Source organism: Oncorhynchus nerka, linkage group LG22 (assembly GCF_034236695.1).
Source record: "Oncorhynchus nerka isolate Pitt River linkage group LG22, Oner_Uvic_2.0, whole genome shotgun sequence".
Lineage (NCBI taxonomy): Eukaryota > Metazoa > Chordata > Actinopteri > Salmoniformes > Salmonidae > Oncorhynchus > Oncorhynchus nerka.
The window spans coordinates 40,833,697-40,855,644 of NC_088417.1; the positions used below are offsets into that span (position 1 = coordinate 40,833,697).

The 21,948-nt window shown below is 43.4% G+C and overlaps 1 protein-coding gene across 1 annotated transcript in view; it reads right to left on the reverse strand.

Moving 5' to 3' along the window:
* LOC115105176 (vacuolar protein sorting-associated protein 41 homolog) overlaps positions 1 to 21,948 on the reverse strand; it is a 28,997-nt gene that overhangs the window by 1,926 nt on the left and 5,123 nt on the right. The window contains 22 exon segments of the mRNA XM_029626867.2: positions 201 to 255; positions 561 to 698; positions 798 to 848; positions 946 to 987; positions 1,299 to 1,319; positions 1,321 to 1,444; positions 1,595 to 1,722; positions 1,858 to 1,950; positions 2,158 to 2,239; positions 2,432 to 2,493; positions 6,415 to 6,471; positions 6,613 to 6,728; positions 6,865 to 6,994; positions 8,503 to 8,600; positions 8,724 to 8,937; positions 9,162 to 9,281; positions 10,852 to 10,917; positions 11,082 to 11,144; positions 12,227 to 12,301; positions 12,393 to 12,470; positions 13,905 to 14,012; positions 15,697 to 15,735. Coding sequence (XP_029482727.1) covers positions 201 to 255; positions 561 to 698; positions 798 to 848; positions 946 to 987; positions 1,299 to 1,319; positions 1,321 to 1,444; positions 1,595 to 1,722; positions 1,858 to 1,950; positions 2,158 to 2,239; positions 2,432 to 2,493; positions 6,415 to 6,471; positions 6,613 to 6,728; positions 6,865 to 6,994; positions 8,503 to 8,600; positions 8,724 to 8,937; positions 9,162 to 9,281; positions 10,852 to 10,917; positions 11,082 to 11,144; positions 12,227 to 12,301; positions 12,393 to 12,470; positions 13,905 to 14,012; positions 15,697 to 15,735 — 1,960 coding nt within the window.

The following is a 21,948-nucleotide window of genomic DNA, read 5'->3' on the forward strand; positions in this document are numbered from 1 at the left end:
ATGAAGGACAAGTTACAGTGGGTCAGTTTCCTCAGACCAAATGCTATTAGTTACCTGACTGGATGGAGGTATAGTTCAAGCTTGTCCCCCGATCTAAAAGCATTTCTATCCAGTTATAAAGCACTTATGAGCATTTCTAACCAGTTATAATGGTTTATTCAGTAACGTTAATGTCACAGAAACTGTAAGGGGACACTTACTGAGCAGGAAGACAGTTTCCTCCACAAAGCTTCTCTCCTGACAAATTTCCAGAGCCTAAAAAAGATAGGGAAGGCAGTTGCAACACACTTGAGTTTCAAAAGTAAGATGATTAATTCTTCTTCTATTGTAGTAATCTGACATGCATGATAAGATAATATAGATCTAAATTCGAAGAAATGTACTTCATTCCATGTGTAACTCTGTGTTGTTGTTTGTGTCGCACTGCTTTGCTTTATCTTGGCCAGGTCGCAGTTGTAAATGAGAACTTGTTCTCAACTGGCCTACCTGGTTAAATAAAGGTGAAATAAATAAAATAAAAAATTGTATTTGAGCACACAGTTTTGAAAGTGTCTCAGTACCTTTTCTAGTGGGCAGTGGATGCTGTCTCTCAGGAATGGCAGTAGGTTGGGCCGATCGTATTCAGCATATAGGCCAATTTGTCTCTCATGGTACCGCTGACCCTTGTGGTGGTCCCTCTTGAATAGTTTGTGGAGATACTGAGAGAAGGAGGTGAAATGCCATGTTAAACACAATTTTCAAATCAAGATAATCATAGGAAATTAAAAACGTATCACTAAAGAACTTGTGTGACTCACAATGTGTAGCAGCTCAGGCCTGTCCCTGAGTTCCTCCACCACTCTGTCAATCTGTATTAACATTGAAGACAGAAACATCATTAGCGAACAGCATGTGCTTTCATTTCAAACTCCCCAAGAAAGATTAAGGGAAGCCAAGTACACATACCAATATTTTGTCTTCGTTATCCAGGAGCATGTCGACAGCTTTCTGACAACACAAATGAAAAGGCCATTCTTCAGAGAAAGAGACACACAAAGTGACTTATGACCTTTGTGGCCAGACAATCCAAATGCAATAAGAGCTGTGTGTATAAGGCACAAGGACTCAAGACGGAGGGTTTCCATGACTTTTGCACAGTTTAAAGCAGTCAAAAACAGACTTTCAAAAAAGACAAGTTGATATTACTATTCAAGTAAGGACAATTATACGCATAACACAGCCTTAAAACAGTAGCAAGGTCCTATGATACAGTAAGGAGTCTACTTAATAAAACAATTGTGCATGTGCTGGCGAATCACCTCTTTATCAAAGTCCATGAGGGAGCACAATCTTGTCTTCTATGGAGGAGAAGAGGTCGTGTTTGTGGATCAGCTGGTAAACATCTTTATGCCTCAGTCTCAGGTAGATCTCCAGGGCTCGGTCATACCGCTGGTCATATGTATACCTGCATGGACAGACGAAACACACAGCTTAGTGGTACTATATATATATATATATATATATATATATATATAAAAAGAGGAAAATAAGCATTTCAGCAATAGAGAGGTAATGAAGTCAATCAAAATGCTCAAACCAGTATGGAGTCACTCACAGTTCAGCCAGTGTGGTGAGCAAGGTGCTGTTCATGGGGTCCTTCTTGAGGTGGTCGGTGACTGCCTGAACAATGGTCATGTTATTGTAGAGCTCTCCTGGCCACTCACGGATCAAGGTGGCAAAGCCCTTGGAGAAAGAGGTTGCAGAGAGAGGCTTGGTTAATGCTATTAAATTTGGTTCTTCTTGAGTACTTGTTATAATACGAGTTATAACGTAAGGCAGTAAGAAGACCACCAGACCATCAGGAACAGACAGACATACCTCATAGTCTGACTTTAGAAACTCGTGTAAGATCATCTCATAGATGGCAGGTCTGAGACGCAGGTCCCCTCTAGGCAAGTACTGACTGATGGCCTGAAGATGCAGAGACAGGAGGAGAGGTGGGAAAACAAAAGGAGAGAGATGGGAGGGAGTTACATGAGGGAAAGAAAACGATACAGAGAATTACAACAGTTAATACTGAGGGCAATACTGAGAGTATTGTTCATTCCAAAACTTGCTCAAAGTCTCTAATGCCATAATTTCCCACAAGTTGCAAGGTCACAATGTGGCCCGACTCACCTTCAACTGCCCAATGGTTTTAAACCTGTACACCTCATTCTCCCAGAGTTCCATGTTTTTTCCCAGCACCTTCTGACACTTCCTGGACTTAAAAGAACACGAGAGAGAGAGAGAGAGAGAGAGAGAGACAGAGAGAGAGAGAGAACACGAGAGAGAGAGAGAGAGCGAGACAGAGAGAGAGCGAGACAGAGAGAAAATAATCACCACATCTACTCCTTACCCTGGTATTTTGCAGAAGAAACACTAAACTGAAATAACTAAAAGGCTGAAGTACCTGGCAGCGGTGTCATAGTCACCTTTCTCCACCAGGTGATTGATGTAGGCCATCCCAATTTTCTGATTACAAAAGAAAAGACACTCCATGAGGGAACACAACATGAGTAATGGACTGTATCCTCTGTAATTTCATCAAATGTTGTTTCCAAAAATCTACTTCATTCTTTTCCTTGACCTCAACAGATCTGTAAGTCATTATTAATGTCAAGAAATCCTGTAAAATCACAGCCCCATCTAACTTAAAGTGAAGAAAGTAGAGGTCTTAGATCTTCGTTGAAAATTAGACAACTAAGGGATCGCAATGTGTCAAGGCTTGAAGACATGCAGTGGACTACAAAAGTATTGGGAAAGTGACCATTTTTTCCCCCCAGCAGTTTGGATTTGAAATGATAATGACTGAGGTTAAAGTGCAGACAGTCAGCTTTAATCCATATCAGGTGAATCGTTTAGAAATTACAGCACTTTTTGTACATAAGCCCCCCCAACTTAGGGGACAAATTCACTTGTATGTGTATTAAAGTTGTAAAAAGTTCCGTATTTGGTGGATGCTACCATGCTTACGGATAATCCTGACTGAATCGTGAATAATGATGAGTGAGAAAGTTAGATGCACAAACATCAAAACCCCCAAGACATGCTCACCGCTCAACATTACAAGAACTGGGGAGGTGAGCATTTTTGGGAGAAACTATATTTGTGCATCTATAACTTTCTCACTCATCATTATTCACGATTCATTCCGGATTATCTGTAGTCATGGCAGCATCCACATTAATGCAGAAGTGTTGAGAAACATACTGTATTCTATTCTTATTTTACAATAAAAGTGACTCCAAAATGACACAGTACATGATTTACCTCACCCTCCATTTCTCAAATTTGACCATAACTCTATCCTCCTGATTCCTGCTTACAAGCTCAGATTAAAAGCAGGAAGCACCAGTGACACGGTCTATAAATGAAGCACATGCTAAACTACAGGACTGTTTTGCAAACACAGACTGGAATATGTTCCGGGATTCTTCCGATGGCATTGAGGAGTACACCACATCAGTCATTGGCTTCATCAATAAGTGCATCGAGGACGTCGTCCCCACAGTGACTGTACGTACATACCCCAACCAGAAGCCATGGATTACAGGCAACATTCACACTTAGCTAAAGGGTAGAGCTGCCACTTTCAATGAGAGGGACTCTAACCCAGAAGCTTCTAAGAAATTCCGCTATGCCCTCTGACAAACCATCAAACAAGCAAAGCGTCAATATAGGACTAAGATCGAATCGTACTACACCGGCTCCGGCGCTCGTCGGATGTGGCAGGGCTTGCAAACTATCACAGACTACAAAGGGAAGCACAGCCAAGAGCTGCCCAGTGACACGAGCCTACCAGACGAGTAAAATAACTTCTATGCTCGCTTCAAGGCAAGTAACACTGAAACATGCATGAGCGCATTAGCTGTTCCGGATGACTGTGTGATCACGCTCTCCGCAGAAGATGTGATTAAGACCTTTAAACAGGTCAACATTCACAAGGCCACTGGGCCAGACGGATTACCAGGATGTGTACTCCAAGCATGCACTGACCAACTGGCAAGTGTCTTCACTGACATTTTCAACCTCTCCCTGTCTGAGTCTGTAATACCAACATGTTTCAAGCAGACCACCATAGTCCCTGTGCCCAAGAACACTAAGGAAACCTGCCTAGATGACTACCGACCCGTAGCACTCACTTCTGTAGCCATGAAATGCTTTGAAAGGCTGGTCATGGCTCACATCAACACCATTATCCCAGACCCACTCCAATTAGACCCACTCCAATTTGCATTCCGCACTAACAAATCTGCAGATGATGTAATCTATATTGCACTCCACACTGCCCTTTCCCACCTGAACAAAAGGAACACCTATGTGAGAATGCTATTCATTGACTACAGCTCAGCGTTCAACACCATAGTGCCCTCGAAGCTCATCAATAAGCTAAGGACTCTGGAACTAAACACCTCTCTCTGCAACTGGATCCTAGATTTCCTGATGGGCCGCCCCCATGTGGTAAGGGTATGTAACAACTCCAACACCATCATGCTGATGACAACAGTGGTAGGCCTGATCACCGACAACGATGAGACGGCCTATAGGGAGGAGGTCAGAGATCTGACCGTGTGGTGCAAGGACAACAACCTCTCCCTCAACGTGATCAAGGAGATGGATTGTGGACTACAGGAAAAAGAGGACCGATCACGCCCCCATTCTCATCGACGGGGCTGTAGTGGTCCAGGTTGAGAGCTTCAAGTTCCTTGGCATCCACATCACCAACAAACTAACATGGTGCAAGCACACCAAGACAATCGTGAAGAGGGCACAACAAAACCTATTCCCTCTCACTAAATCTGAAAAGATTTGGCATGGGTCCTCAGATCCTCAAAACGTTTTACAGCTGCACCATCAAGAGCATCCTGACGGGTTGCATCACTGCCTGGTATGGCAACTGCTCAACCTCCGACCGCAAGGCACTACAGAGGGTAGTGCATACGACTCAGTACATCACCGGGGTCAAGCTCCCTGCCATCCAGGACCTCTATTCCAGGTGGTGTCAGAGGAAGGCCCTAAAAATTGTCAAAGACTCCAGCCACCCTAGTCATAGACTCTTCTCTCTGCTACCGCACGGCAAAACGGTACCGGAGCGTGAAGTCTAGGTCCAAGAGGCTTCTAAACAGCTTTTAGCCCAAGCCATAAGACTCCTGAACAGCTAATCAAATGGCTACCCAGACTATTTGCACCCCCCCACCACCCCCCCACTCGCTGTTATTATCTATGCATTGCCACTTTAATAACCCTACCTGCAAGTACATAATTACCCAAATGACCTCAACACCAGTGCCCCCGCACATTGACTCTGTACCGGTACCCCCTGTATATTGCCCTGCTATTGTTATTTACTGCTGCTCTTTAGTTATTTGTTTTTCTTATCTCTTACTTTTATTGTGGTATTTTCTTAAAAACTGCATTGTTGGTTAAGGGCTTGTAAGTAAGCATTTCGCTGTAAGGTCTACACCTGTTGTATTCGGCGCATGTGACAAATCAAATTGGATTTCACCAAAAAAAATCTGAAACACAACCTTAAACAAGCAGCAAATGCATCCAACAAATGTTTCTAGTGAAACGCTTGATTTAGTCATTGTGTACTATGAATACAGGACTAAAAACTCAACTTTTTGTACTTTAATACGCATACGTGAATTTGTCCCAATACTTTCGGTCCCCTAAACTGGGGGGGGACTATGCACAAAAAGTGTACTAATTTCAAAACAGCTCACCCATATGGATAAAAATACACTCAAATTAAAGCTGACAGTCTGCACTTTAACCAATACTATGAGCTCATTTTGGTAAACGCAAATAGTATTTAAGTACTACAGGTTGAATACTCTGGTCAGATGCTACTTGGGTTCAACCCATTAAGTAAATGGGTGAAACACAGTAAAAAGTACTGCATTGACTGGCTCCCAAAGTTGTTTTTTTAAACCCATAAAATGCTTGTAAGTAAGTTAGGACATGGTTTGAATTTTTATATATATATATATATTTTTAAAGAGGTCTAGCCTTCCATCCAAGGAACAACGACATTCCAGAAAGAGCAATACAAACTGTTCATAATCCTTGGGCCAGGAAAGACATTTTAAAAGGTAACCCGATTATTTTAGTAAGAAAAAAAGAGAGCCAATGAGGCGTGTGTGAGACATGAGATAATCTGTATGAGGGGACAGGCGCACAGGCGATGTGTCCTCTGCAGTTTAAGGTTAGCAGTAGGTATGGTCGGGTGTGAAAGGTAATATTCATACTGTTACTTTGCTGAAGTGGGTTGGGATTTGGTCAAATACATACATGTAGGCAAAATAGGAGTAGGAATAACACATGAACAGCAAGGAATTGCACTATTCTGGGAAGGAATAGCACTTGACATGTCCAATGCCTATACAGTACCTGGACTTCATGGCGTTTAATGTTCTTGAAGCTGATCTCGGCAGCCATCAGAGCTTCCTGTGAGAGAGAAAATACGTTTTGGTAACACGGTAACAGCTGACAGTTATAATGCATTAGTACTGAACACAGATGATATATCGCAGCATAATACGAAGTTCCCACATGAAGTCTGCTTGATTGGACGATTATAACACCAACCTCATACTTCTTCTTGTCCAGCAGCCAGTCAATGTGGTCATCTTGGTCTCTCTCTTTGGCCACCACAATGTCTTTAGGGCTGATGATGTAGTAGAGGGATTCTCCCTCGGAATGTTCTGTTGACACATGAGAATGCTGGAATGATCTTTAGTACATGATATATCCTGCACAGTAGTTTATAGTAGCTAGAATCATCTGTAAATACAGAGTGTCACTGAGTAGTGTTTGCCGGGGCTTTTCTGATTGGCTCACCCAGTCGGTAGTCTCGACACTCGTTCTCCTGGAAGTTGCGGACGGTCAGGGCATCTGATGAGATTTCCTCATAGCCCTCTGGAAGAGGCTGGATGATGTCCAGACAAGGCCGCGCTCGGAACTCCTCCTCCTGATCTCACACACACAAATGGTATACAAAGTGCCTTCAGAAAGTACTCATATACCAAACTTTATTTTTTTATTACAAAGTGGGATTGAAATGGATTTGTCATTTTTTGTTCATGATCTACTCATAAATAACATTAAAAAACGTTATTTATGAAAAATAAAACACTAATATATCCTGATTAGAAGAGCATTCACCCCCGAGTCAATATTAGAAACGCCTTTGGCAATCACTGCGATTACAGATGTGAGTTTTTGGGGGCAAGTCTCTAATAGTTTTGCACACCTGGATTGTACAATATTTGCCATTCTTTTTAAAATTTTATTCTTCAAGTACTGTCAAGTTGGTTGTTGATAATAGCTAGACAGCCATTTTCAAGTCAAGCCGACTTAAGTCAAAACAGTAGCTCAGGAGCAATTCAATTACGTCTTGGTAAGCAACTTCAGTTTAGATTTGGCCTTGTGTTTAAGGTTTTGTCTTGCTGAAAGGTGGATTGGTCTTCCAGCATTCAGAACCTGGTTTTTCCTCTAGGATTTTGCCTGTGCTTAGCTCTTTTCCGTTTATTTTTATCCTAAAAATCTCCCTTCTCCTTGCAGATGATAAGCATACCCGTAATATTATGCAGCCACCACCGTGCTTGACAATATGCCACAAACATAACCTTTTTTATTCAAGACAAAAAGTACATTTCTTTGCCATTTTTTTTTTGCAGTATTACTTAAGTGTTGCAAACAGGATGCATATTTTATTTTCACTCTGTCATTTAAGTTAGTATTGTGGAATAACTACCATGTTGTTGATCCATCCTCAATTCTCATATCACAATCATTAAACTCTGTAACGGTTTTAAAACCACCATTGGCCTCATGGTGAAATCCCTGAGCGGTTTCCTTCCTCTCCGGTAACTGAGTTAGGAAGGATGCATGTATTGATAGACCATCCAAAGTATATTTATAACTTAAACCATGCTCAAAGGGACATTCACTGTCTGCTTTATTTTCATTTTTTTTTTAGACATCTACCAATCAGTGCCCTTCTTTGCAAGGCATTGGAAAACCTCCCTGGTCTTTGTGGCTGAATCGGTGCTTGAGGTGGGGGTAGTCATTAAAACGTCATGTTAACCACTATTATGGAATACAGAATGTGTCCATGCAATTTATTATGTGATATTTACTCCTGAACTTACTTAGGACAGCCATAACAATGGTGACGAATACTTGACTGAAGACATTTCAGCTTTTCATTAAAAAAAAATATATATATCTTTTCACTTTGACATTATGTGGTATTGTGTGTAGAACAGTGACAAAATCTCACATTTGAATCCATTTTACATTCAGGCTGTAACACAACAAAATGTGGAAAAGGTCAAATGGGTGTGAATACTTTTACTTCAGACAAACGCACACACGCACACACATACAGACAATATCAACATTTAAATACCATGGCTGTGACCGCTTAAGCCATTCCATCATGCAACATATCTACTGTTTCTAACCAAACATTACCATGTGATCAGAGTTCTCCTTCACAAAGTACAGGGTGACCAGCTGGTCTGCTAGAGGCGCCAGGCCACTGATGAAGAACTCCGTTTCAAACGCAGACACTACAAGAGAGAAGAAACCCACATTACTACAACTCCAAACTAATGCTCTTACCCCCACATTATATTACATTAAAAGTTCCACAAAACATTTTTGTTATCTAACAATACACTACATGTTCTCACCAATTTCCACATAACGGCTAGGAAGGTCTCTCAACTCTGTGTGGCCCCTCTCCTTCACAACACAGATCTTAATAGAGGAGCCCCAACCGATGATGAGGGTGGAGTTGTCTTTCCAGCACAGACTGCAGGGGTACATATCAGGCCGCAGGCTGACGTTATCCCGCAGGACGTTGGTGATTCGCTGTTTGGTGCTGATGTCATAAATCTTCACCCCCTGGAAGAGACCAAGACAAACAGAGCATGTTCACTATGTGTACGTCCCATGCACTAATCTATGTAAGTTGACATGCTATAAGATGCAATAAAAATCCTAACATATACAATAAAGTAAATCATCATCATAATGATTAAATATATAAATGTAAATTAAAACCACAAACTAATCGCCGTGTTTCTTGTTGCCACGTATCTGCAGCTTTGACGGTTCTCCTTACTTACCATATTGTTGGCCCAGGCAATGAGATTGGCCCTCCATTGGACGTTAGTGATGGTGCCCTCCCCCTCGTGCAGAGTGGACGTCTTCCAGCGGTTCAGCCAGTTCTTCTCGTACAGCAGCAGCTTGGGAAGGCAACATTTAAATAAAAAACACACATCAGAATCACGTGTGTCACCAATGATATCCAAATCAGCACCAGTTTCAAAAACAGACAAACAATCGTGTCCTTGGAGCAGTGGTTTGTGGTTCTGCATTTCCACCACAAGAGGGCAGTAGAGCACAGGGACAGGAGGGTCATCTGCTGTGTCAGTGGGCCACCCAGAGCAGGAGGATTGTGTTTCACTTTATCATAAATGTTAAGTAAACAGACACTGTGTTTTCCAACTTACTTCAAGTCAGTGAGCAGACATGATCCATCTTCACATGATTCAACTAGCCTATCAGTGTGTGTGACATGATGTGACAAAAGAAGTGGAAGGAAAAACTACAGATTGCATTAAAGATGTGGTCTTTGAAACACAGATCACCTTCATAATAAAAGACTGGCAAAATCCATTCCTGATTACTTCAGTAGGTTTGACATACAAAGCCTTCACCATATTTCTCGAAATCTCTTTGATTCTCGCCAATGGCTTTGAGACAATGATGGCTGTAGTCACACTTTCCAGTCATTATGTAGACGTCACCTCAAAGGCCATATACATAAAAAGCCTTTCAGGCCCTTTAAAAACATCTCTCAGTGTCATACAGATGGATGTACAATACCACATAGGTATTATGTTCTGGGGAGTGAGATGAGAGAGAGAGCCCCGGCCTCTCTAATTCAAAAAAAAAAAGTCTGAAAATGTTAACAGTTCTCTCCAAAGAGAGGATATAACACTGGCAGAACTGTGGAGACAGAATTGAATTGCCTTTGACAGGATGTGGCTCCAGTTGAGGCTTATTGATTTTCATCACAGGGTGCTTTATGGAGGGTCTTGAGAACAGGGAGAGGAAAGAAATCAGTACCAATTGAAAGAAAATGGTTACACTAACAATGAGCGTTTCCTTAGAAAAGAAAGGTGGATTGGATGATTCCAGAAGCTCTCTCTCACCAGTGCTGTAGATATGTATACATCTTGTTTTGTCTCTCTCCAATGGTCATTGAAATACAGTACTGTACAGATTTTCAGTCTATTTTAATCATTTATACTAAGTGATGCTGCAGACTGCAGCTTTTGTAACTCAAAAGGGAACATTATATCAAGTTTTTCTCTGAGTCTGAGACAAATTAGAGAGGAAACTGCTGTGTGCCTGCCTGTCCAGGACCCTAAGACTATGGGCCTTCCTGATAATGACATCTATTTGGTGTGCTTGTGAAGCATTGCCTTTCAAACACTGTTGAGCGAGCAGCACTTTGTGAAAATGGGCCGTTCTCCCCGGAGTGCACTCCAGAAGAGAGACAGGGGAAAGTAAGAGCCTTTCACACCACCCAGCAAAGGCCTACATTGTGTGTGCACAGCCATCAGCCAAGCACAAGGGAGGAGGAGGCTCACAAGAACAAAATCTAAATGAATTCATTTTGATAAACAAATGGCTAATATTCTATCCACATTAGCTAACACTCAACAGTTTTCAACTACACTGCTAACACAGTTGAGATGGCTATATAGTGTAATCACATTGGGGGAAAAAAATACCTTTCAATCTCACCTTGTTGCCTCCGGTGACAAATTGTTTGTAGTTTGAACTGCTGAACCGAGGGTGTAACGCCACCACCTGGAGAACATGGCAAGTGGATCCATTTAGAACGCATCAAGTTTAGAAGCAATGATGGGGCCCATCTTGAGATGCACTGAATATATTAGTATACCACCTCGTACATATACTCTCAACGAAAAGTATGAAGTTAAAAGAAGTACATGCATTTGACATCAGCTTACTTTGACAGGACAGTCAAAGTTCTCATGGAAGCCCTCCCTCGTGTAGAGTCCAAACACTTGAACCTGCAATAGAGAAAGTGTTGAATGTCAGTATAGAAAAATAAATCTGTACTGTGTTTGCAGCTGTTTCTGAGGCACTCTTGTGTATGCAGGGGGAGTTCTGGACAGCAAGACTGATTGGATCACTGCTACCCTTCCACTGGGTCACCAATTAGTGGCCAGGTTGAATCTCTGAACCCTCTGGTGCTCTGATACGAGCATCCTAATCTTTGGCTTTACCACAGCCGCAGTTACTGTAGTTACAGCAATACCTTATGTAACAATTACACTGTACCACAGCCTGACTGTCTGGGAGTCAAAAAAGAACAAAAAGAAACATCACGCCCTTTTCACTCTCCATTTTCAATCCCATCGATGACTCAGGATTATTTGAAGGGATTGACACAGATTAATGGCAAACTGAGTTGGCCGAGGAAGGACAACTGCAGCGGCGTCGATTTTAATTGTCAACGCCACTTTCTGTGCGACAAGATCTTGTTTCGCAACTGGAGTGCGAGCGAGGAGGCGATATCAGAGAGCATATCTGGACTGCAGGATCCATGAAGCATGGTAATAATGATCAGGAGAGGAGCGATAACAAGAAGGTAGAGAGCACTGAGAGGGTATCCATAGAGACCTGATGACTGATAGCCAGGCAGACAGATGGATGGGAGAGTCTTTCCCCTTAGAACATGTGCTTGTTCAAAACCCTATACATTCGTAGATTTATGAAAGTAAACAGGTATGAGGAAGATAAAGCTTCTGGTTTGTAAAACTTATATGAGTAGTTCCATTCAATTCTAAATATGAACAAGAATGTCCTTTGCTTTTGGCATTGATGAAATGAGTTCAACACATTGTATAATTTCATGGTAAATGCAAAGTGATGTTCAACGCATTACACAGAATACCTTGCCACTTAATGGAGATCTAGGCTACATTCCAAATGGCACCCTATTCCCTAATTGAATCAACATTGTTTCCACGTAATTTCCATGAATTTACGTTGAACTAATGTGGAATAGACGTTGAATTGACATCTGTGCCCAGTGGAGTGTCACCCGTTCTGTACGGCCACCAGTTTCGGAGCAGATAGATGATCTCACCTTGCCGTCCTCAGAGCAGATCCCCATATGCTCTCCACTCTCATCCAGACTGATCTGGTTGATCTTCACTGGACTCTGAGGAGAGACCACAACCACAACATTGACACAGAATGACTGGGAACGTTCTGAGAGCAGGTGATTACTTGGAATTGAGTTGAGTACTTACAATTTCAAACTTCTGAGTCAGATTTCCTTGGATGTCCAGAAGGAAAACCTTCCCAAAGTGAGTGCCCAGTGCAAGGAACTGAAATGGAATGAACCTGAGATTAATCTTTAGGACAATTCAAAATGTTTAGCAAAAACGTGTACTACTGGTGAAAGCTGAGGCAAGAGGATTAAAAAGGCACTATGTCTAGCATAGCTGGGGAAGGCGAGTACTGGGGTGGAATCAGTGGGCTCTGGGGCAAAAACTGTGAAATTACAGAGGGTGCGAAAAAACCCTGTTTATTAAAGCAGACAGTGTGAAATGGTATTTTGTCTCTCAAATTAAAACGCTTAAACATAATAAATGCGCTGTACATCTGGCTTCTCCTCGCGTCGCCAGCAACCCAACCACCGCCTCTCCTGCCCACCGTAAAGCTATTATTTTCTACAGAGCAGCAACTGGTTTCCCACGTTTCCTGCTTCTGTACAGTATGTGAGTGTGTTGAAGTGTGTGTGAGAGAGAGAGAGAATGTATGTGTAGGTCCGCTGGGACAAGAAATTATCAAAACTGGGAGGCTTTTTGGCATTAGATTAAGTGTGCGTTCTTCCACATAGGCCCAGCTCGAGCCCCTCCCCCTAATCCCTCTCCCCTTCCTCCCCTGTGTGTGCGGTGAGCCCACCATGCTTCAGTGCAGCCTATAATGAAATGCTTATATTTACAGGCACAGCTGAGCATGTCAGACAGAGCCCCTGCAATCTCCCCAAATAAAATACCCCAAAATAAATAAATAAAAGGGGTCAACCTTGCGAGGCGGAGTGACTTTTAAAAAGGATTTATTAGAATGGAATTGTTCAAATTAAATTCCGATTCAGGCACTGAAAATATGAGGCAACATCAGGCAATGCGGAGTGTTGGTGGTTTTAAAGGTGGTGGGGGTTGGCTGGGTCGGGGGTTTGTGTCACAGTACAGGTAGCATAGCTGGCAGGTGGTACACAAGCACAAAAACACCGGCAAGAAGGGAAGTCGGGTAAAATGTGGAATTGCATAGGAATCTACACAGCAATGTCCCTCACTCTGGCAGGATTGCTTTTTTTATAGGATCAAAGAGAGGAGAGAAAAAGAAAAAAAAAGTGAAAATCAATAGTGGTTAATAAAACATCAGGTGAGTAGATATAACCAGGTATGACTCGTCCTCTGCCCAGACGTGCATGAGTGCACTCGGTGCCATAACGATTAGCCATCCAGCTCAGAGATGGCCCGCTGAAAAACAGAAACGTTCAAAAAGAGAACAGGGGAGCAAAAAGCTATAAGAAACGGAAATAAGAAAGGGATAAAGAAAATGGCCGGCAGCGGCTGATGTGTACCTCCCTGAGTGAAAGGGATGAGTGGAGGGTGAGAAAGAAATGGCCTGCCTCTCCATATTGTAGAAAGAGAATGCTAACCGACATTGAATATATCAAACGTGCGTAAACAATGACATTTGAAATCTAGTGTAGTTTAGACTGAAAAGCTCTGGTAGGTTAGGACCTGTACCTTATCATGGACAGTCATACAGCTGGCAGCATCCTTTTGGAGAATCTCAGTCACCCCATTGGCCAGTCGCTCATACTTCAGCTTAGGCTCCTCCTCGCTGTCCTCTTCCTAGTTTGAAAGAGGGATCCAGTTAAAACAATCCAGCATAATTAATCTATAATACACAGAATATTACACTGGCACAGATTCATGCATTAACCATGCTGATAGGGAATTTCAATACCAAATTCAGATTCCCTATCAGCAAGGTAGGAAATTCAATACAAAAATTCCATAGAAAATTCCCTTTCACTATCAGCAAGGTAAATGTTTCTAGATACACAAATAAATGTCCAAGGCCAGTCCACTCTCCATCTGTAACCAGATCATCCTTCCTCTCTACTGGCTGTGCCACAGTGTCCCAGGAACATAAATTGATTACAACCCTCCTAGGAACCCCAAGCATGTGCGCTGCTGCCATATTCTCCTGTGGTACATTTGCGGTCACAGCCTGAATATTCCCCATAACCCAGTTTATAACCAATGCTGCATAGACTGTGGCCATATATATGGTGCATCAACACAAAACAAAGACTGCTATTATAAGCACTATGTGAGAAGGTGGGGGGGTTCAAGAATGTGTGGAAAGAATGTCATTTACAAGAACCATCCTTTCCCACTTTACACCAGTATGTCTATTTCCTGTTTATTCCCTTGTGAAATTTCTAATGCATGGGCGTTTGTCACAGTTTTACAAAGCTATAACACAGAACAAACAAATTTACACCCCATAGAAGGTCTACAGGCACCATTTTTCATGTTTGTTAAGGTGGTAAATTTCCTTTTTGTTAGACTTATGAGACTTTGCCACAACACCCCATTTCAATGAATATATATTCATATAGGCTAAATGTCTAGTAGGGCATGCTAAAATCAAGGGTCTGATCAGAAAGTCACACAATCAAGTGAACGTGAATCTGTCTAAAGAGCATGAACCAAGGGACTGGTGGGAGTATGTAACTTGGTTCCGATCTAGCCATTCTGGCAAAGCCTTCAGCACACAGGCTACACTCTTCACTTCATTCATCAAGTCGGTCTACTGACAACCCACTCACGGAGACAGGTGCCTAGCGAATGGGCAAGCTACACCACAATAACTAAATAAGCGGGGGCTTGTAGCGAGTCAGAGGGGGACATACAATCATGCAGTCCCAGGTGCTTGTTTACCTGTGAGTGTTAGTGTGCCGAGAGGATTCTGTTTGTGGACTGGTGATAGGGGGCAGGCAGACTTTTCATTTACTGGTGAAGATTTCCTTTCTCCATTCGGGAATGGTTTTTCTTTGGGGAGTAGTAGGGGGTGGAATTGCTCAATGTACTGGCTATTCCTTACATTTCGTTCTCTGTATCATTTAAAGACAGGCTGCTCCTCACCCTCTCTAGCAGTCTGACATGCTATATTTTATTTAGTGATTCCCAGACGCACAGTTACAGGAGCTGGATAATACAAACGTATGCAGAATCAAAAGGTGTGGTGCAACAGTGTACTTCACAACTGCGTGCGTCTCTGACATGGTCAGACATTTTATCTTCTGCTGTTAACCCAGATGATTTTCACAACATCTGTAAAATTGCATAATAACATGTCTAAATCTGCTTATTTTTTGCTGAAAAAAAAAGTTGTGTGTTTACAGGTGGGAAGAGAATAAATGCACAGACAGCACATGCATTTTCTACAATTATTCAGCCTAAATTAATCAAAATGTTCCACTTTTTATTAGTGGGCCATATACATAGTTGGCACACAGTATCTTACCTCAGAGTCATCTGTGGATTCTTCACTTGGTTTTCTTCCCTAGAAGACATACAATCATGCTTATTAAAAGACAAGAGAGATCTAAAGCAAAAATTACATTACATTATGGATGCAATGTTTGCTTTAGACCAGTTTGGTTTGAGTTTTACTTGGCTAATTATCTGTCAAACTCAACTCCACGATGTACTTCACATCAACAGAGTTGAGCGGAGACGAGAGTGGGCGGAGTGTACTTCCGACGACATCGAGTCCCTCTCAGTCGATACGAGGAAACAGTCGGTGGTTGTATTTTATTATCGTTTTATTAAAAAGTATGGATTTCAGCAAACAAAGGAAGGCACACAGAGGGCAAACATGGGTAGGCTACACGGTAAGGGTTTAAAAGGGCAACTGCACTTCCTGACTTGGCTTGGTTTTAGATTTGGTTCATTAAGGGCAATTCCGACACTTTTCAACCTCAAATTCATCATTTCCAGCACCAAACCAGTGTCTACATACAGATAACTGCCAAAATAAAGGAAATACCAACACAAATTGTCTTAATATAGATTCTATAAGTGTCTGGAACTCTATTGAAGGGATGCGTCACCAATCTTCCGCAAGAAATCGCATCATTTGGTATTTTGTTGATGGTGGTAGAAAACACTGTCTCAGGCGCCGCTCCAGAATCTCCCCTAAATATTCAATTGGGTTGAAATCTGGTGAATGAGACGGCCAAGGCATATGGTTTACATAGTTTTCATGCTCATCAAACCATTCAGTGCCCTGTGGATGGGGGCATTGTCCTCCTATGGGGACATGGCCCTGTGGATGGGGACATGGCCCTGTGGATGGGGACATGGCCCTGTGGATGGGGACATGGCCCTGTGGATGGGGACATGGCCCTGTGGATGGGGACATGGCCATGGTAGCCAAAATAATGTCCTGCCCAATATTTTTTTATACATGACCCTAAGCATGATGGGACATTAATTAATCATATTGTTTTCTCCAAAACATAGAAATGCACTGTTTTCACATGTTGACACTGGTATTGTGCTGGACATAATGCAAATGAGGTTGAAAAGTGGTGAAATTGCCCTTTAAGAAATGCTAGTGGCCATGACTGTGGTTTGATTGATGTGGGTGTCTCGTGTGTGTTCGCAGGTAGGAAGAGTTAGCCAAATGATTTTTAAAGCATTTAAAGCATATGCATAACAGTGGTAGCGATTGAAAGAGACCAGTTAGTAAATTATTCGACCAAAAAGGTGAGGACAAATAGACACAATCAATGGGGTAATGTTTGGATTCTGTGGATTATACAAATACTTTTTGTGAACAAAATCTTAAATGACTCTGGATACATTCAGTAACATGATAAGAATATTCCTGGAAGATATGTTGTAGGTGAAAGCCCTCCAGGTTCCCTCGGAGAGTTCATCAATGAGCTTGATGCCTTGATAAGCTCCTTTCCTGAGGATGGCTCACCTCTCACAGTTCTGGGCGACTTTAACCTCCCCACGTCTACCTTTGACTCATTCCTCTCTGCCTCCTTCTTTCCACTCCTCTCCTCTTTTGACCTCACCCTCTCACCTTCCCCCTCTACTCACAAGGCAGGCAATACGCTCGACCTCATCTTTACTAGATGCTGTTCTTCCACTAACCTCACTGCAACTCCCCTCCAAGTCTCCGACCACTACCTTGTATCCTTTTCCCTCTCGCTCTCATCCAACACTTCCCACACTGCCCCTACTCGGATGGTATCGCGCCGTCCCAATCTTCGCTCTCTCTCCCCGCTACTCTCTCCTCTTCCATCCTATCATCTCTTCCTCTGCTCAAACCTTCTCCAACCTATCTCCTGATTCTGCCTCCTCAACCCTCCTCTCCTCCCTTTCTGCATCCCTTGATTCTCTATGTCCCCTATCCTCCAGGCCGGCTCGGTCCTCCCCCTCCTGCTCCGTGGCTCGACGACTCATTGCGAGCTCACAGAACAGGGCTCCGGGCAGCCGAGCGGAAATGGAGGAAAACTCGCCTCCCTGTGGACCTGGCATCCTTTCACTCCCTCCTCTCTACATTTTCCTCTTCTGTCTCTGCTGCTAAAGCCACTTTCTACCACTCTAAAGTCCAAGCATCTGCCTCTAACCCTAGGAAGCTCTTTGCCACCTTCTCCTCCCTCCTGAATCCTCCTCCCCTCCCCCCTCTGCAGATGACTTCGTCAACCATTTTGAAAAGAAGGTCGACGACATCCGATCCTCGTTTGCTAAGTCAAACGACACCGCTGGTTCTGCTCACACTGCCCTACCCTGTGCTCTGACATCTTTCTCCCCTCTCTCTCCAGATGAAATCTCGCGTCTTGTGACGGCCGGCCGCCCAACAACCTGCCCGCTTGACCCTATTCCTCCTCTCTTCTCCAGACCATTTCCGGAGACCTTCTCCCTTACCTCACCTCGCTCATCAACTCATCCCTGACCGCTGGCTACGTCCCTTCTGTCTTCAAGAGAGCGAGAGTTGCACCCCTTCTGAAAAACCTACACTCGATCCCTCCGATGTCAACAACTACAGACCAGTATCCCTTCTTTCTTTTCTCTCCAAAACTCTTGAACGTGCCGTCCTTGGCCAGCTCTCCCGCTATCTCTCTCAGAATGACCTTCTTGATCCAAATCAGTCAGGTTTCAAGACTAGTCATTCAACTGAGACTGCTCTTCTCTGTATCACGGAGGCCCTCCGCACTGCTAAAGCTAACTCTCTCTCCTCTGCTCTCATCCTTCTAGACCTATCGGCTGCCTTCGATACTGTGAACCATCAGATCCTCCTCTCCACCCTCTCCGAGTTGGGCATCTCCCGGCGCGGCCCACGCTTGGATTGCGTCCTACCTGACAGGTCGCTCCTACCAGGTGGCGTGGCGAGAATCTGTCTCCTCACCACGCGCTCTCACCACTGGTGTCCCCAGGGCTCTGTTCTAGGCCCTCTCCTATTCTCGCTATACACCAAGTCACTTGGCTCTGTCATAACCTCACATGGTCTCTCCTATCATTGCTATGCAGACGACACACAATTAATCTTCTCCTTTCCCCTTCTGATGACCAGGTGGCGAATCGCATCTCTGCATGTCTGGCAGACATATCAGTGTGGATGACGGATCACCACCTCAGGCTGAACCTCGGCAAGACGGAGCTGCTCTTCCTCCCGGGAAGGACTGCCCGTTCCATGATCTCGCCATCACGGTTGACAACTCCATTGTGTCCTCCTCCCAGAGCGCTAAGAACCTTGGCGTGATCCTGGACAACACCCTGTCGTTCTCAACTAACATCAAGGCGGTGGCCCGTTCTTGTAGGTTCATGCTCTACAACATCCGCAGAGTACGACCCTGCCTCACACAGGAAGCGGCGCAGGTCCTAATCCAGGCACTTGTCATCTCCCGTCTGGATTACTGCAACTCGCTGTTGGCTGGGCTCCCTGCCTGTGCCATTAAACCCTACAACTCATCCAGAACGCCGCAGCCCGTCTGGTGTTCAACCTTCCCAAGTTCTCTCACGTCACCCCGCTCCTCCGCTCTCTCCACTGGCTTCCAGTTGAAGCTCGCATCCGCTACAAGACCATGGTGCTTGCCTACGGAGCTGTGAGGGGAACGGCACCTCAGTACCTCCAGGCTCTGATCAGGCCCTACACCCAAACAAGGGCACTGCGTTCATCCACCTCTGGCCTGCTCGCCTCCCTACCACTGAGGAAGTACAGTTCCCGCTCAGCCCAGTCAAAACTGTTCGCTGCTCTGGCCCCCCAATGGTGAAACAAACTCCCTCACGACGCCAGGACAGCGGAGTCAATCACCACCTTCCGGAGACACCTGAAACCCCACCTCTTTCAGGAATACCTAGGATAGGATAAAGTAATCCTTCTCACCCCCTTAAAAGATTTAGATGCACTATTGTAAAGTGGCTGTTCCACTGGATGTCTTAAGGTGAACGCACCAATTTGTAAGTCGCTCTGGATAAGAGAGTCTGCTAAATGACTTAAATGTTAAATGTAATGTAAATGAAAGATAAGACAAACACATTTCAAGGGTTTGAGTGAGAGGACTAACTAGTGGACATTCATTTCAATGCACTTATGAATGAAAGAAGACTTGCAATCTGGGTCAGGTGGGCACAATTCTGTTTGTATATTGCCAACATGACTAATGAAGTTAGAAAATACGACATTACAGTGTCAGGCTTTCACAATGCAATTCAGGAAAACAAATCGTAATTTTAAAAAAGAGTCATGAGCAGTGGCGACCCGTCATTCAGGGCAGGTGGGGCAGGGCGTGTTACATATCAGTTTGCAAGCAATGTATTTTAAAAAATATATATAATTAAGTTAATAAAGCTGCACACACACGGTCTCTTTTTTGTTTTCTTGAGTAAGGCAGCTCCAAAATGCAGGTGTTTCAGCCTAGCGCAGTGCTTTCTGTGGTGGTGGGGCGAGCCAGCAGAAAATAGGAGCATTGCGCCGTGATTGACTCAGTGTTCTGTCACTCATGGGGACAGTACGTCATCTGCAAGTTTAAGTCCTTAGCAAGGGTAGACATCCACAATTTCAGTCCTTTGGGTCCTGCCACAGAGTTATATTACAATTGCCCTTCCAAGAAGGCGCAAGGTCATTGGCCACAGATAAAATGAAGGTGAAATCCAGTTATATGTACAGTAGCTTTGAACTGATCATGTCAACATCTTCCTTTCAAAGTCTTAGCTAGCAGTCATCATCATGAATAAAGTTGATAATCTACTGGAAAATCCTTTTTAATCCTTGTCATATGAAGAGAAATAATGAAGAGAAATTGAAGATAAAATGTATCGGTGCTCATTGGCCATTGGACATGAAGATTACACAACAAGTTGGATATCGCAAATTCAACAATGAGTCGTTTTGAAGGAATCAATGGCTAAATGCAAGCATTGCAAAGCAAACACTAACATTGCTATTCAATGGAGTGGCTGTGTGTTTTCTCCCCCCAAGTTCCCACCATGAATCCAGAGAATGCCAGACCTTGATAACAAAACTTGCCCACAAAGGAACGCTGCGTCGCCTTCACAAGGCAAGTCCAAAAATGTCTTGCATGCTGCTGCATGAATAATGAAATATACAAGGGAGATACAGTTGAAGTCAGAAGTTTACATACACTTAGGTTGGAGTCATTAAAACTCGTTTTTCAACCACTTCACAAATTTTCATGTTAACAAACTATAGTTTTGGCAAGTTGGTTAGGACATCTACTTTGTGCATGACAAGTCATTTTTCCAACAACTATTTACAGACAGATTATTTCACTTATAATTCCCTGCATCATAATTCCAGTGGGTCAGAAATGTACATACACTAAGTTGACTGTGCCTTCAAACAGCTTGATAAATTCCAGAAAATGTCATGGCTTTAGCAGCTTCTGATAATTGACACAATTGGAGTCAATTGGAGGTGTACCTTTGTATGCATTTCAAGGCCTACCTTCAAACTCAGTGCCTCTTTGCTTGACATCATGGGAAAATCAAAAGAAATCAGCCTAGACCTCAGAAAACAAAATTGGAGACCTTCACAAGTCTGGTTCACCCTTGGGAGGAATTTCCAAACGCATGAAGGTACCATGTTCATCTGTACAAACAATAGTATGCAAGTATAAACACCATGGGACCACGCAGCCGTCATACCACTCAGGAAGGAGACGCATTCTGTCTCCTAGAGATTAACATACTTTGGTGCAAAAAGTGCAAATCAATTCCAGAACAACAAAAGACCTTGTGAAGATGCTGGAGGAAACCGGTACAAAAGTATCTATATCCACAGTAAAACGAGTCCTTTATTGACATAACCTGAAAGGACGCTCAGTGAGGAAGAAGCCACTACTACAAAACCGCCATAAAAAAAGCCAGACTACGGTTTGCAACTGCACATGGGGACAAAAATTGTACTTGTTGGAGAAATGTCCTCTGGTCTGATGAAACAAAAATAGAACTGTTTGGCCATAATGACCATCGTTATGTTTGGAGGAAAAGGGGAGAGGCTTGCAAGCCAAAGAACATCATCCCAACCGTGAAGCACAGGGGTGGCAGCATCATGTTGTGGGGGTGCTTTGCTGAAGGAGGGACTGGTGCACTTCACAAAATAGATGGCATCATGAGGAAGCAACATCTCAGGACATCAGTCAGGAAGTTAAAGCTTGGTCGCAAATGGGGCTTCCAAATGGACAATGACCCCAAGCATACTTCCAAAGTTGTGGCAAAATGGCTTAAGGACAACAAA